The following is a 15,404-nucleotide window of genomic DNA, read 5'->3' as shown; positions in this document are numbered from 1 at the left end:
ACAGGCAATGTGTTGATAGAATTTCGGTAGCGTTTCCTCCAATTTTTTTGGAGGAAAGGATTCAATTCGGGAAAATCGTATTTCTGGTCGTAATGCTGGTGAGTTAACGCTGCTCTGATATCCAAAAGTTATTTCTGGCTGTAATAAAACAAAAGGCTTTCTGGGTAATATAAGAAATAACACACAAAAAAACGAAATACTGCCAAATTGCTTAGAAGCTGGAAGCAGAGCTGCCATGTCTGTCAGCGCCATCTTAGATCCAATTAAGAAAAAGCCTATCTCTCTCTCTCCCTCTCTCCCTCCCGCTCTTTATGTTGCATACATACATGAATATGGATAAACACACAGTCTTCCCTTTCATACACACACAATGTCAACATCTGAAAATTGTTTCATTAACAAACAACATGCCTCTCTCTCTCTCTCTCTCTCTCTCTCTCTCTCTCTCTCTCTCTCTCTCTCTCTCTCTCTCTCTCTCTCTCTCTCTCTCTCTCTCTCTCTCTCTCTCTCTCTCTCTCTCTCTCTCTCTCTCTCTCTCTCTCTCTCTCTCTCTCTCTCTCTCTCTCCTCTCGCTCCTCACCCTCTATCTTCTCCTCAGCCATAACGGTGTGACAGAGGGCCAATAGTCTGAAGAAGGACTGGACTTCAGGACTCTCCTGCTTCAAAGCCTCCACCAGGGAGTGGTCATGGAAGGAGAAGTGATGATCAGCCAAAGGGTTGAATGACCAGTCCACTGTTTCTGTGTGCTGGGGTAGAATGGGGGTAGAGAGAGAGAGAAAGCCTTGTGCTACTCATTGTTCTTGACTAGCAGTAAGTACTAGCAGTAAGTACTAGCAGTAAGTACTAGCAGTACATACTAGCAGTAAGTACTAGCAGTACGTACTAGCAGTACATACTAGCAGTAAGTACTAGCAGTAAGTACTAGCAGTAAGTACTAGCAGTATATACTAGCAGTACATACTAGCAGTACAAACTAGCAAGTAAGTACTATCAGTAAATACTAGCAGTAAGTACTAGCAGTACATACTAGCAGTACATACTAGCAGTAAGTACTAGCAGTAAGTACTAGCAGTACATACTAGCAGTAAGTACTAGCAGTAAGTACCTGCAGTAAGTACTAGCAGTACATACTAGCAGTAAGTACTATCAGTAAATAGTAGCAGTAAGTACTAGCAGTAAGTACTAGCAGTACATACGAGCAGTAAGTACTAGCAGTATGTACTAGCAGTAAGTACGAGCAGTAAGTACTAGCAGTAAGTACTAGCAGTACATACTAGCAGTACATACGAGCAGTAAGTACTAGCAGTAAGTACTAGCAGTACATACGAGCAGTAAGTACTAGCAGTACATACTAGCAGTAAGTACTAGCAGTAAGTACTCATAAATCTAATACTCACCTCGTTGATCTCCTGTCTCTGGCCAGTGTAGCCAAATACTTCCCCTGGAAAAGAAGATGGATATTGGATGAGTTAATGTATTTATTACAGATCACCATTAGCTGCTGCCAAGGCAACAGCTACGCTTCCTGGGGTCTGGCAAAAATGTGAAAAACATTACAATACATTCATTAAAGAATTCACAACACAAAATCCACGTGTACGTGTGTGTGTGTGTGTGTATAGTACGTATGTTATCATGTGTGTGTGTATGCGTGTATCTGTGCATGTGTGTGTCTCTTCACAGTCCCCGCTGTTCCATAAGGTGTATTTTTATCAGTTTTTTTAAATCTGATTCTACTGCTGCATCAGTTCCCTGATGTGGAATAGAGTTCCATGTAGTCACGGCTCTATGTAGTACTGTGCGCCTCCCATAGTCTGTTCTGGACTTGGGGACTGTGATGAGACTTCTGGTGGCATGTCTTATGGGGTATAGTATTTTAAACAGACAGCTCGGTATATTCAGCTTGTCAGCTTGTCAATCAAGTCAATCTCTCTTCCACTTTGAGCCATGAGAGATTGACGTGCATGTCATTAATGTTAACTCTCCGTGTATTTTTAAGTGCCAGCCTTGCTGCTCTGTTCTGAGCCAACTGCAATTTTCCCAAGTCCCTCTTTGTGGCACCTGACCAGACGACTGAACAGTAGACCAGGTGTGGCAAAACTAGAGCCTGTAGGACCTGCCTTGTTGATAGTGTTGTTAAGAAGGTAGAAACTAGGGCCTGTAGGACCTGCCTTGTTGATAGTGTTGTTAAGAAGGTAGAAACTAGGGCCTGTAGGACCTGCCTTGTTGATAGTGTTGTTAAGAAGGTATAAACTAGCGCCTGTAGGACCTGCCTTGTTGATAGTGTTGTTAAGATGGTAGAAACTAGGGCCTGTAGGACCTGCCTTGTTGATAGTGTTGTTAAGAAGGTAGAAACTAGGGTCTGTAGGACCTGCCTTGTTGATAGTGTTGTTAAGAAGGTATAAACTAGGGCCTGTAGGACCTGCCTTGTTGATAGTGTTGTTAAGAAGGTAGAAACTAGGGTCTGTAGGACCTGCCTTGTTGATAGTGTTGTTAAGAAGGTAGAAACTAGGGCCTGTAGGACCTGCCTTGTTGATAGTGTTGTTAAGAAGGTAGAAACTAGGGCCTGTAGGACCTGCCTTGTTGATAGTGTTGTTAAGAAGGTAGAAACTAGGGTCTGTAGGACCTGCCTTGTTGATAGTGTTGTTAAGAAGGTAGAAACTAGGGCCTGTAGGACCTGCCTTGTTGATAGTGTTGTTAAGAAGGTAGAGCAGCGCTTTATTATAGACCGACTTCTCCCCATCTTAGCTACTGTTATATCAATATGTTTCGACCACGACAGTTAACAATCCAGGGTAACTCCAAGCAGTTTAGTCTCTCCTCAACTTGCTCAATTTCCACATTATTCATTACGAGCTTTAGTTGAGGTTTAGGGGTGTGGTGAATGATTTGTCCCAAATACAAAGCTTAAAGTCCCGTGGAAGGGACCCCGATCCCGGAGAAGTTCATGGGTTCATGCTTATTAGTAACTGGAATAAGCAATTGCATCAATGTGCCAAGTGCAGCATCTAGTTGCTCTTCTTTACACAACACGGACCAGCAGCGTCTGGTTGCTCCTCATTACACACCACAGACCAGCAGCGTCTGGTTTCTCCTCATTACACACCACAGACCAGCAGCGTCTGGTTGCTCCTCATTACACACCACAGACCAGCAGCGTCTGGTTGCTCCTCATTACACACCACAGACCAGCAGCGTCTGGTTGCTCCTCATTACACACCACAGACCAGCAGCGTCTGGTTGCTCCTCATTACACACCACAGACCAGCAGCGTCTGGTTGCTCTTCTTTACACACCACGGACCAACACATATTCTTTACATCATCAACATATGAATCACTACAAAACGTATTGTATGACCTCTTATACACTATATTAGGCCCCGTGACCTCTTATACACTATATTAGGCCCCATGACCTCTTATACACTATATTAGGCCCCATGACCTCTTATACACTATATTAGGCCCCATGACCTCTTATACACTATATTAGGCCCCATGACCTCTTATACACTATATTAGGCCCCATGACTTCTTATACACTATATTAGGCCCAGCCTTTGGAACTTTGGTTATCATAGATATGGATACTATATTGTGATCACTACATCCTATGGATTTGGATCCTGTTTTAAAGCACATTTCTGCAGCATTAGTAAAGATGTGATCAATACATAAAGATCCTTTCATTCCTGTGCTGTTTGTAACTACCCAGGTACAGTAGGTTGACTGATAAACCTGAACCAGGTTGCAGACACTGGTTACAGGTTGATGTTTTTTCTTGAGTGGAAGGCTTGATGAAAGCCAGTCAATATTTAAAATCACCCTGAAAATATACTTCTCTGTTAATTTCACATACATTATCAAGCTTTTCATACATATTATTCAGATACTGACTGTTAGCACTTGATGGTCTATAGCAGCTTTCCACCAGAATGGGCTTTAGGTGAGGCAGATGAACCTGTAGCCATATTACTTCAACAGTATTTAACATGAGATCTCCTCTAAGCTTTACAGGAAAGTGGTGGTTTATATAAACCGCAACACCTCCCCTGTTGGCATTTCTGTCTTTTCGGTAGATGTTATAACCATGTATTGCTACCACTGTATCATCAAAGGTATTATCTAAGTGAGTTTCCAGAGATCAGTCAGAATATGAATGTCATCTGTTATAAGCTAGTTATTGACTTCATAGACCTTGTTTCTTAAGCTGCAGATGTTAATATGGGCAATTTTTTTAATCACTTTTCTGGGTTTGCTTGATTGTTTTGAATTCCTTACTGGGAAACTTATCAGATGTAGACTTGCTCATGTTATTTATATTGGAGCTGATAGTGCAGGGTGAGCTGCACAAAGTGGGTTTCCTACAAGTATACACTGCCTCAGTGCTAACAGTGTAACTCTGGTTCATGGGCTCATGATTACTGCATACAACAGCTGTATGATCAACAGAGGTATTCAGGGAAGTTAGGGGGACATGAATTAACTTACTTACATTGTGTCTGTCAACGCCCCTGGGATCATGTACATTTGATGCAGCACTATGACGACTCATTGTCACAATGGTAGGGATTGTGTGTGTGTGTGTGTGTGTGTGTGTGTGTGTGTGTGTGTGTGTGTGTGTGTGTGTGTGTGTGTGTGTGTGTGTGTGTGTGACATGCATGTGTGTATGTTTCTGAGTTCGCCCATACACACTTTCTTTCCTGCCTTTGTACGATCTAAACCTCACCGTAGCTCTTCCTAGTTACCATCTGAACCTCACCGTAGCTCTTCCTAGTTACCATCTGAACCTCACCGTAGCTCTTCCTAGTTACCATCTGAACCTCACCGTAGCTCTTCCTAGTTACCATTTGTACCTCACCGTAGCTCTTCCTAGTTACCATCTGAACCTCACCGTAGCTCTTCCTATGTACCATCTGAACCTCACCGTAGCTCTTCCTATGTACCATCTGAACCTCACCGTAGCTCTTCCTAGTTACCATCTGAACCTCACTGTAGCTCTTCCTAGTTACCATCTGAACCTCACCGTAGCTCTTCCTAGTTACCATCTGAACCTCACTGTAGCTCTTCCTAGTTACCATCTGAACCTCACCGTAGCTCTTCCTAGTTACCATCTGAACCTCACCGTAGCTCTTCCTAGTTACCATCTGAACCTCACCGTAGCTCTTCCTATGTACCATCTGAACCTCACCGTAGCTCTTCCTAGTTACCATCTGAACCTCACCGTAACTCTTCCTAGTTACCATCTGAACCTCACCGTAGCTCTTCCTATGTACCATCTGAACCTCACCGTAGCTCTTCCTAGTTACCATCTGAACCTCACCGTAGCTCTTCCTAGTTACCATCTGAACCTCACCGTAGATCTTCCTATGTACCATCTGAACCTCACCGTAGCTCTTCCTAGTTACCATCTGAACCTCACCGTAGCTCTTCCTATGTACCATCTGAACCTCACCGTAGCTCTTCCCGTTGATGGAACACTTGTTGAATGTCATGATGTTCTGAGTGAGTGTTCCGGTCTTGTCCGAGAAGATGTATTTGATCTGACCCAGCTCCTCGTTCAGCGTGGTGGTCCGGGCCTTGGCCGGGGTGTCACTACGGGCATGGTACATCTTCCTGTCCCAGTTGATGTAGAAACTGTTCCCCAGACGGATAACCTCCACACTGCAACACACACACACACACACACACACACACACAAACACACACACACACACACACACACACACACACACACACACACACACACACACACCTGATGTAGAGGGAGACAGACAGACCTGATGAACAGGGAGACAGACAGACCTGACATAGAGGGAGACAGAACTGATGAACAGGAAGACAGACAGACAGACAGACAGACAGACCTGATGAACAGGGAGACAGACAGACCTGATGAACAGGAAGACAGACAGACCTGACGTAGAGGGAGACAGACAGACATGATGAACAGGGAGACAGACAGACATGATGAACAGGGAGACAGACAGACCTGATGAACAGCGAGACAGACAGACCTGATGAACAGGGAGACAGACAGACATGATGAACAGGGAGACAGACAGACATGATGAACAGGGAGACAGACAGACCTGATGAACAGGGAGACAGACAGACATGATGAACAGGGAGACAGACAGACCTGATGAACAGCGAGACAGACAGACCTGATGAACAGGGAGACAGACAGACCTGATGAACAGGGAGACAGGCAGACCTGATGAACAGGGAGACAGACAGACCTGATGTAGAGGGAGACAGACAGACCTGATGTAGAGGGAGATGGGTACGACGGTGTTGAGGATTATGACGTAGGACCAGAAAGTGAGGAAGCCGGAGAAGGGGGTATCAACTCCCCCCTGTCTGGGCAGGAAGGCAGTGAACTCTGACCCCCAGAGCTGCTCCCAGATCCTGTTGCCAATGGCCAGGATGGTGCACATGAATGCCAGGAAGCCAAAGATCTACTTGCAGAAAGGGTACATAGGTCAACAGATGGGTACAGAGACATAAACATGTGACATGTTTGACATAAACATGGAAAACTGGTACTGTATAAGCTAAATCATATGAGTCCATGTTTGAGTGAGTACATGGTGAGTACATGGTGAGTACATGTGAGCACATGTGAGTGAGTACATGGTGAGTACATGTGAGTGAGTACATGGTGAGTACATGTGAGTGAGTACATGGTGAGTACATGTGAGTGAGTACATGGTGAGTACATGTGAGTGAGTACATGGTGAGTACATGTGAGTGAGTACATGGTGAGTACATGTGAGTGAGCACATGGTGAGTACATGGTGAGTACATGGTGAGTACATGTGAGTGAGTACATGGTGAGTACATGGTGAGTACATGTGAGTGAGTACATGGTGAGTACATGGTGAGTACATGGTGAGTACATGGTGAGTGAGTACATGGTGAGTACATGGTGAGTGAGTACATGGAGCTGTAAGTACAGGACATGTTACTGCTGGACTCACACAGAGGACGAGCACGTTCATCAGGCGGTCGATGCTGGTCCTCTTGAAAGTGGTCTTCCCACAGTTCTGCATCAGCTTAGTCTCTGGACCTGGACCACGAAAGGATCACAGGGTTTGTATTTAAGGTGCTACATGTGACAATTTAGAGATCATTTCCATTTCCTCATTTCCTTTCCTTTTGAAGAGTTTCTAATCATGAAGATTAAATATTTATATTTGGTCAGTCAGGGTTTGGTATTCGCAGTTGAGGTTTATTATCTATACTGGCCAGCAGAGGGCGTGCTGAGTCTAACTGACCTGTGAACCAGCACCATCCTGACCTCTAACCTTTGACCGCTTACCGCCGAACAGCACCAGTCCTGACCTCTCATCTCTAACTTCTCAAATTTCACCTCTGAACAGCAACAGTCCTGACCTCTACCCTCTACGGCACCAGTCCTGACCTTTACTCTCTCACCTCCAAACAACACCAGTCCTGACCTTTACTCTCTCATCTCCGAACAACACCAGTCCTGACCTCTACCCTCTCACCTCCAAACAACACCAGTCCTGACCTCTACCCTCTCACCTCCAAACAACACCAGTCCTGACCTTTACCCTCTCACCTGTGAACAGCATCAGTCCTGACCTTTTACCCTCTCACCTCTAAACAGCATCAGTCCTGGCACCAGTCCTGACCTCTACCCTCTCACCTCTAAACAGCATCAGTCCTGACCTTTTACCCTCTCACCTCTAAACAGCATCAGTCCTGACCTTTACCCTCTCACCTGTGAACAATACCAGTCCTGACCTCTACCCTCTCACCTGCGAACAATACCAGTCCTGACCTCTACCCTCTCACCTCCGAACAACACCAGTCCTGACCTTTACCCTCTCACCTCTGAATGGCACCAGTCCTGACCTCTACCCTCTCACCTCCGAACAGCATCAGTCCTGACCTTTACCCTCTCACCTCTGAATGGCACCAGTCATGACCTCTAACCTCTCACCTCCGAACAGCATCAGTCCTGACCTTTACCCTATCACCTGCGAACAATACCAGTCCTGACCTCTACCCTCTCACCTCCAAACAACACCAGTCCTGACCTTTACCCTCTCACCTCCGAACAGCACCAGTCCTGACCTCTAGCCTCATACCTCTGAAGAGCATCAGTCCTGACCTCTACCCTCCCAACTCTGAAGGGCACCAGTCCTGACCTTTACCCTCTCACCTCCGAACAGCACCAGTCCAAAACACCACTCTGTGTTCCTGAGGGTGCAGCCCCTCAGCAGGATCTTGTCATTGTCCAGAGAGTATTTTTGACCGGCGTTAGTCAGAGTTCCTATGAAACGGTCGAGGCGGCTGTTGGGGGGCTCACAGCTCACCTCGCCTTCAGAGAGTAGGGAGGAGACACAAGGTTCGTCAGGTAGGAGAGGAGAGGGTGTCATCCTAAGGATGAAACATCCTAATCTACAAGCTGGTTCAAATCAAACTGTATTTCTCACATGCACCGAATACAACAAGTGTATTCGCTGACTTACAAGCCCTTAACCAACAGTGCAGTTCAAGAAGAGTTAAGAAAATATTTACCAAGTAGACTAAAATAAAAAGTAATAATAAAAAGTAACACAATAAGAATAACAATAACGAGGCTCTATACAGGGGGTACCGGTACAGAGTCAGTGTGGAGGCTATATACAGAGGGTACCGGTACAGAGTCAGTGTGGAGGCTATATACAGAGGGTACCGGTACAGAGTCAATGTGGAGGCTATATACAGGGGGGTACCGGTACAGAGTCAGTGTGGAGGCTATATACAGGAGGTACCGGTACAGAGTCAGTGTGGAGGCTATATACAGGGGGTACCGGTACAGAGTCAGTGTGGAGGCTATATACAGGGGGTACCGGTACAGAGTCAATGTGGAGGCTATATACAAGGGGTACCGGTACCGAGTCAGTGTGGAGGCTATATACAGGAGATACCGGTACAGAGTCAGTGTGGAGGCTATATACAGGGGGTACTGGTACAGAGTCAATGTGGAGGCTATGTACAGGGGGTACCGGTACAGAGTCAGTGTGGAGGCTATATACAGGGGGTACCGGTACAGAGTCAGTGTGGAGGCTATATACAGGAGATACCGGTACAGAGTCAGTGTGGAGGCTATATACAGGGGGTACTGGTACAGAGTCAATGTGGAGATTATGTACAGGGGGTACCGGTACAGAGTCAGTGTGGAGGCTATATACAGGGGGTACCGGTACAGAGTCAGTGTGGAGGCTATATACAGGAGGTACCGGTACAGAGTCAGTGTGGAGGCTATATACAGGGGGTACCGGTACAGAGTCAATGTGGAGGCTATATACAGGAGATACCGGTACAGAGTCAGTGTGGAGGCTATATACAGGGGGTACTGGTACAGAGTCAATGTGGAGGCTATGTACAGGGGGTACCGGTACAGAGTCAGTGTGGCGGCTATATACAGGGGGTACCGGTACAGAGTCAGTGTGGAGGCTATATACAGGAGGTACCGGTACAGAGTCAGTGTGGAGGCTATATACAGGGGGTACCGGTACAGAGTCAGTGTGGAGGCTATATACAGGGGGTACCGGTACAGAGTCAGTGTGGAGGCTATATACAGGGGGTACCGGTACAGAGTCAGTGTGGAGGCTATATACAGGGGGTACCGGTACAGAGTCAGTGTGGAGGCTATATACAGGGGGCACCGGTACAGAGTCAGTGTGGAGGCTATATACAGGGGGTACCGGTACAGAGTCAGTGTGGAGGCTATATACAGGGGGTACCGGTACCGAGTCAGTGTGGAGGCTATATACAGGGGGTATAGGTACAGAGTCAGTGTGGAGGCTATATACATGGGGTACCGGTACCGAGTCAGTGTGGAGGCTATATACAGGGGGTATAGGTACAGAGTCAGTGTGGAGGCTATATACAGGGGGTACCGGTACAGAGTCAGTGTGGAGGCTATATACAGGGGGCACCGGTACAGAGTCAGTGTGGAGGCTATATACAGGGGGTACTTGTACCGAGTCATTGTGGAGGTTATATACAGGGGGCACCGGTACTGAGTCAGTGTGGAGGCTATATACAGGGGGTACTGGTACAGAGTCAGTGTGGAGGCTGTATACAGGGGGCACCGGTACAGAGTCAATGTGGAGGCTATATACAGGGGGTACCGGTACAGAGTCAGTGTGGAGGCTATATACAGGGGGCTACCAGTACCGAGTCAGTGTGGAGGGTATATACAGGGGGCACCGGTACAGAGTCAGTGTGGAGGCTATATACAGGGGGTACCGGTACAGAGTCAGTGTGGAGGTTATATACAGGGGGTACCGGTACCGAGTCAGTGTGGAGGCTATATACAGGGGGTACTGGTACATAGTCAATGTGGAGGCTTTATACAGGGGGCACCAGTACCGAGTCAGTGTGGAGGTTATATACAGGGTATTACGGTACCGAGTCAGTGTGGAGGTTATATACAGGGGGTACCGGTACTGAGTCAGTGTGGAGGCTATATACAGGAGGTACTGGTACCGAGTCAGTGTGGAGGCTATATACACGGGGCACCAGTACAGAGTCAGTGTGGAGGCTATATACAGGGGGTACCGGTACAGAGTCAATACAGTCAATGTGGAGGCTATATAAAGGGGGTACCGGTACAGAGTCAGTGTGGAGGCTATATACAGGGGGTACCGGTACAGAGTCAATGTGGAGGCTATATACAGGGGGCACCGGTACCGAGTCAGTGTGGAGGCTATATACAGGGGGCACCGGTACCGAGTCAGTGTGGAGGCTATATACAGGGGCACCGGTACCGAGTCAGTGTGGAGGCTATATACAGGGGGTACCGGTACCGAGTCAGTGTGGAGGCTATATACATGGGGTACCGGTACAGAGTCAGTGTGGAGGCTATATACAGGGGGTACCGGTACAGAGTCAGTGTGGAGGCTATATACAGGGGGTACCGGTACAGAGTCAGTGTGGAGGCTATATACAGGGGGTACCGGTACAGAGTCAGTGTGGAGGCTATATACAGGGGGCACCGGTACAGAGTCAGTGTGGAGGCTATATACAGGGGGTACTTGTACCGAGTCATTGTGGAGGTTATATACAGGGGGCACCGGTACTGAGTCAGTGTGGAGGCTATATACAGGGGGTACTGGTACAGAGTCAATGTGGAGGCTATGTACAGGGGGTACCGGTACAGAGTCAATGTGGAGGCTATATACAGGGGGTACCGGTACAGAGTCAATGTGGAGGCTATATACAGGGGGTACCGGTACAGAGTCAGTGTGGAGGCTATATACAGGGGGCACCGGTACAGAGTCAGTGTGGAGGCTATATACAGGGGGTACCGGTAGAGAGTCAATGTGGAGGCTATATACAGGGGGTACCGGTACAGAGTCAATGTGGAGGCTATATACAGGGGGTACCGGTACAGAGTCAATGTGGAGGCTATATACAGGGGGTACCGGTACAGAGTCAGTGTGGAGGCTATATACATGGGGTACCGGTACAGAGTCAATGTGGAGGCTATATACAGGGGTACCGGTACAGAGTCAATGTGGAGGCTATATACAGGGGGTACCGGTACCGAGTCAGTGTGGAGGCTATATACAGGGGGTACCGGTACAGAGTCAGTGTGGAGACTATATACAGGGGGTACCGGTACAGAGTCAGTGTGGAGGCTATATACAGGGGGTACCGGTACAGAGTCAATGTGGAGGCTATATACAGGGGGTACCGGTACAGAGTCAATGTGGAGGCTATATACAGGGGGTACCGGTACAGAGTCAGTGTGGAGGCTATATACAGGGGGTACCGGTACAGAGTCAGTGTGGAGGCTATATACAGGGGGTACCGGTACAGAGTCAGTGTGGAGGCAATATACAGGGGGTACCGGTACAGAGTCAGTGTGGAGGCTATATACAGGGGGTACCGGTACAGAGTCAATGTGGAGGCTATATACAGGGGGTACCGGTACAGAGTCAGTGTGGAGGCTATATACAGGGGGTACTGGTACAGAGTCAATGTGGAGGCTATATACAGGGGGTACCGGTACAGAGTCAGTGTGGAGGCTACATACAGGGGGTACCGGTACAGAGTCAATGTGGAGGCTATATACAGGGGGTACCGGTACAGAGTCAATGTGGAGGCTATATACAGGGGGTACCGGTACAGAGTCAGTGTGGAGGCTATATACAGGGGGTACCGGTACAGAGTCAGTGTGGAGGCTATATACAGGGGGTACCGGTACAGAGTCAGTGTGGAGGCTATATACAGGGGGTACCGGTACAGAGTCAGTGTGGAGGCTATATACAGGGGGTACCGGTACCTAGTCAGTGTGGAGGCTATATACAGGGGGTACCGGTACGGAGTCCGTGTGGAGGCTATATACAGGGGGTACCGATACAGAGTCAATGTGGAGGCTATATACAGGGGGTACCGGTACCTAGTCAGTGTGGAGGCTATATACAGGGGGTACCGGTACAGAGTCAGTGTGGAGGCTATATACAGGGGGTACCGGTACAGAGTCAGTGTGGAGGCTATATACAGGGGGCACCGGTACAGAGTCAGTGTGGAGGCTATATACAGGGGGTACCGGTACTGAGTCAGTGTGGAGGCTATATACAGGGGGTACCGGTACCGAGTCAGTGTGGAGGCTATATACAGGGGGTACCGGTACTGAGTCAGTGTGGAGGCTATATACAGGGGGCACCGGTACAGAGTCAGTGTGGAGGCTATATACAGGGGGCACCGGTACAGAGTCAGTGTGGAGGCTATATACAGGGGGCACCGGTACAGAGTCAATGTGGAGGCTATATACAGGGGGTGCCGGTACAGAGTCAGTGTGGAGGCTATATACAGGGGGCTACCAGTACCGAGTCAGTGTGGAGGGTATATACAGGGGGCACCGGTACCGAGTCAGTGTGGAGGCTATATACAGGGGGTACCGGTACAGAGTCAGTGTGGAGGCTATATACAGGGGGTACCGGTACAGAGTCAGTGTGGAGGCTATATACAGGGGGTACCGGTACAGAGTCAGTGTGGAGGCTATATACAGGGGGTACCGGTACCTAGTCAGTGTGGAGGCTATATACAGGGGGTACCGGTACGGAGTCCGTGTGGAGGCTATATACAGGGGGTACCGATACAGAGTCAATGTGGAGGCTATATACAGGGGGTACCGGTACCTAGTCAGTGTGGAGGCTATATACAGGGGGTACCGGTACAGAGTCAGTGTGGAGGCTATATACAGGGGGTACCGGTACAGAGTCAGTGTGGAGGCTATATACAGGGGGCACCGGTACAGAGTCAGTGTGGAGGCTATATACAGGGGGTACCGGTACTGAGTCAGTGTGGAGGCTATATACAGGGGGTACCGGTACCGAGTCAGTGTGGAGGCTATATACAGGGGGTCCCGGTACTGAGTCAGTGTGGAGGCTATATACAGGGGGCACCGGTACAGAGTCAGTGTGGAGGCTATATACAGGGGGCACCGGTACAGAGTCAGTGTGGAGGCTATATACAGGGGGCACCGGTACAGAGTCAATGTGGAGGCTATATACAGGGGGTGCCGGTACAGAGTCAGTGTGGAGGCTATATACAGGGGGCTACCAGTACCGAGTCAGTGTGGAGGGTATATACAGGGGGCACCGGTACCGAGTCAGTGTGGAGGCTATATACAGGGGGTACCGGTACAGAGTCAGTGTGGAGGCTATATACAGGGGGTACCGGTACAGAGTCAGTGTGGAGTATATATACGGCGGGTACCGGTACAGAGTCAGTGTGGAGGCTATATACAGGGGGTACCGGTACTGAGTCAGTGTGGAGGCTATATACAGGGGGCACCGGTACAGAGTCAGTGTGGAGGCTATATACAGGGGGCACCGGTACAGAGTCAGTGTGGAGGCTATATACAGGGGGCACCGGTACAGAGTCAATGTGGAGGCTATACACAGGGGGTACCGGTACAGAGTCAGTGTGGAGGCTATATACAGGGGGTACCGGTACCGAGTCAGTGTGGAGGTTATATACAGGGGGTACCGGTACCGAGTCAGTGTGGAGGCTATATACAGGGGGTACCGAGTCAGTGTGGAGGCTATATACAGGGGGTACCGGTACCGAGTCAGTGTGGAGGTTATATACAGGGGGTACCGGTACCGAGTCAGTGTGGAGGTTATATACAGGGGGTACCGGTACCGGGTTAGTTGTTCATAACGATATATATTTTCAACGGGAAATGATCTGTATTTATTAGAACTACGTAGTGGCCAACCACCTCCCTGTGGGAAACTCACCGCTAAACAAAGCCAGGTTATGAATGTTGTCCCCCATGTCTCCTGTGACCGTCACAGCTTGCTTCACTTTCAAATTAGTCTCACTGAGAGGAAGAGGAGATTTGATTGTATTAAGATCTCTTCTAGTCCTCATTTGGACTAATCTACAATATATAATTTTGATCACATTTTCACACATAACACACTGTTACAAACAGACATAATAGACTGACATATTGACCAGGTAAATACTCTGCCAGTCTGAAATTATAGATTGATTCCTCCATCTACCAAAGTCCAACACAGCCTTCCAATTTATTATTTTTGAAACGGTTCTAAAGTACTGTTTGAATTTATATATTGAAAGGTTTCTGGTTCGCTCAGATAAATTATTCAATTTCTTTATTGCTCTGAATCAAAATGTTACTTAACCTATTTCTCTTTTCTGTCAGGATAACAATGTATTCCTAGGATTTACTGAATGTCTGTCTCTTACCACCTGAATCCTGTTGTGAATAGAGTTTGGCTGTTTTAAATGGTGTATATTATGAAATACAATAAGCATGTTGTTTCTTCTTCAATTATCTTGTTGATTGATGACCAACCAAGAGCATCGTGCATGACTGCAACAGAAGAACCATATCTCCACCTTAAAACAACCCATGACTGCAACAGAAGAACCATATCTCCACCTAAAACAACCCATGACTGCAACAGAAGAACCATATCTCCACCTTAAAACAACCCATGACTACAACAGAAGAACCATATCTCCACCTTAAAACAACCCATGACTACAACAGAAGAACCATATCTCCACCTTAAAACAACCCATGACTACAACAGAAGAACCATATCTCCACCTTAAAACAACCCATGACTACAACAGAAGAACCATATCTCCACCTTAAAACAACCCATGACTACAACAGAAGAACCATATCTCCACCTTAAAACAACCCATGACTACAACAGAAGAACCATATCTCCACCTTAAAACAGTCCTTGCTGCTTTGTTCTGTGCAGTCTGTAGCCTCCTAATTTAACTTGCTGGAGGAGAGGAGGAGGAGAGGAGGAGACGAGGAGGAGGAGAGGAAGATAGGAAGAGGAGAGGAGGAGGATGAGAGGAGGAGAAGAAGAGGAG

At 47.8% G+C, this 15,404-nt stretch overlaps 1 protein-coding gene across 1 annotated transcript in view; it reads right to left on the bottom strand.

The window, feature by feature from the left end:
* Window positions 1-15,404, bottom strand: part of LOC139411892 (probable phospholipid-transporting ATPase IM) — a 67,726-nt gene that overhangs the window by 33,481 nt on the left and 18,841 nt on the right. Inside the window, exons 8-14 of the mRNA XM_071158640.1 lie at window positions 14,282-14,364; window positions 8,197-8,355; window positions 6,986-7,074; window positions 6,270-6,463; window positions 5,458-5,666; window positions 1,398-1,441; window positions 581-746 (exon numbers count right to left, since the gene is read on the bottom strand). Of these exons, the coding sequence (XP_071014741.1) occupies window positions 581-746; window positions 1,398-1,441; window positions 5,458-5,666; window positions 6,270-6,463; window positions 6,986-7,074; window positions 8,197-8,355; window positions 14,282-14,364 (944 nt within the window). The remainder of the gene's footprint in view (window positions 1-580; window positions 747-1,397; window positions 1,442-5,457; window positions 5,667-6,269; window positions 6,464-6,985; window positions 7,075-8,196; window positions 8,356-14,281; window positions 14,365-15,404) is intronic.

This window comes from Oncorhynchus clarkii, chromosome 6 (assembly GCF_045791955.1).
Source record: "Oncorhynchus clarkii lewisi isolate Uvic-CL-2024 chromosome 6, UVic_Ocla_1.0, whole genome shotgun sequence".
Classification (NCBI taxonomy): Eukaryota; Metazoa; Chordata; class Actinopteri; order Salmoniformes; family Salmonidae; genus Oncorhynchus; species Oncorhynchus clarkii.
Note: the sequence above shows the minus strand (reverse complement) of the source record. Positions and strands in the feature narration are given on the sequence as shown.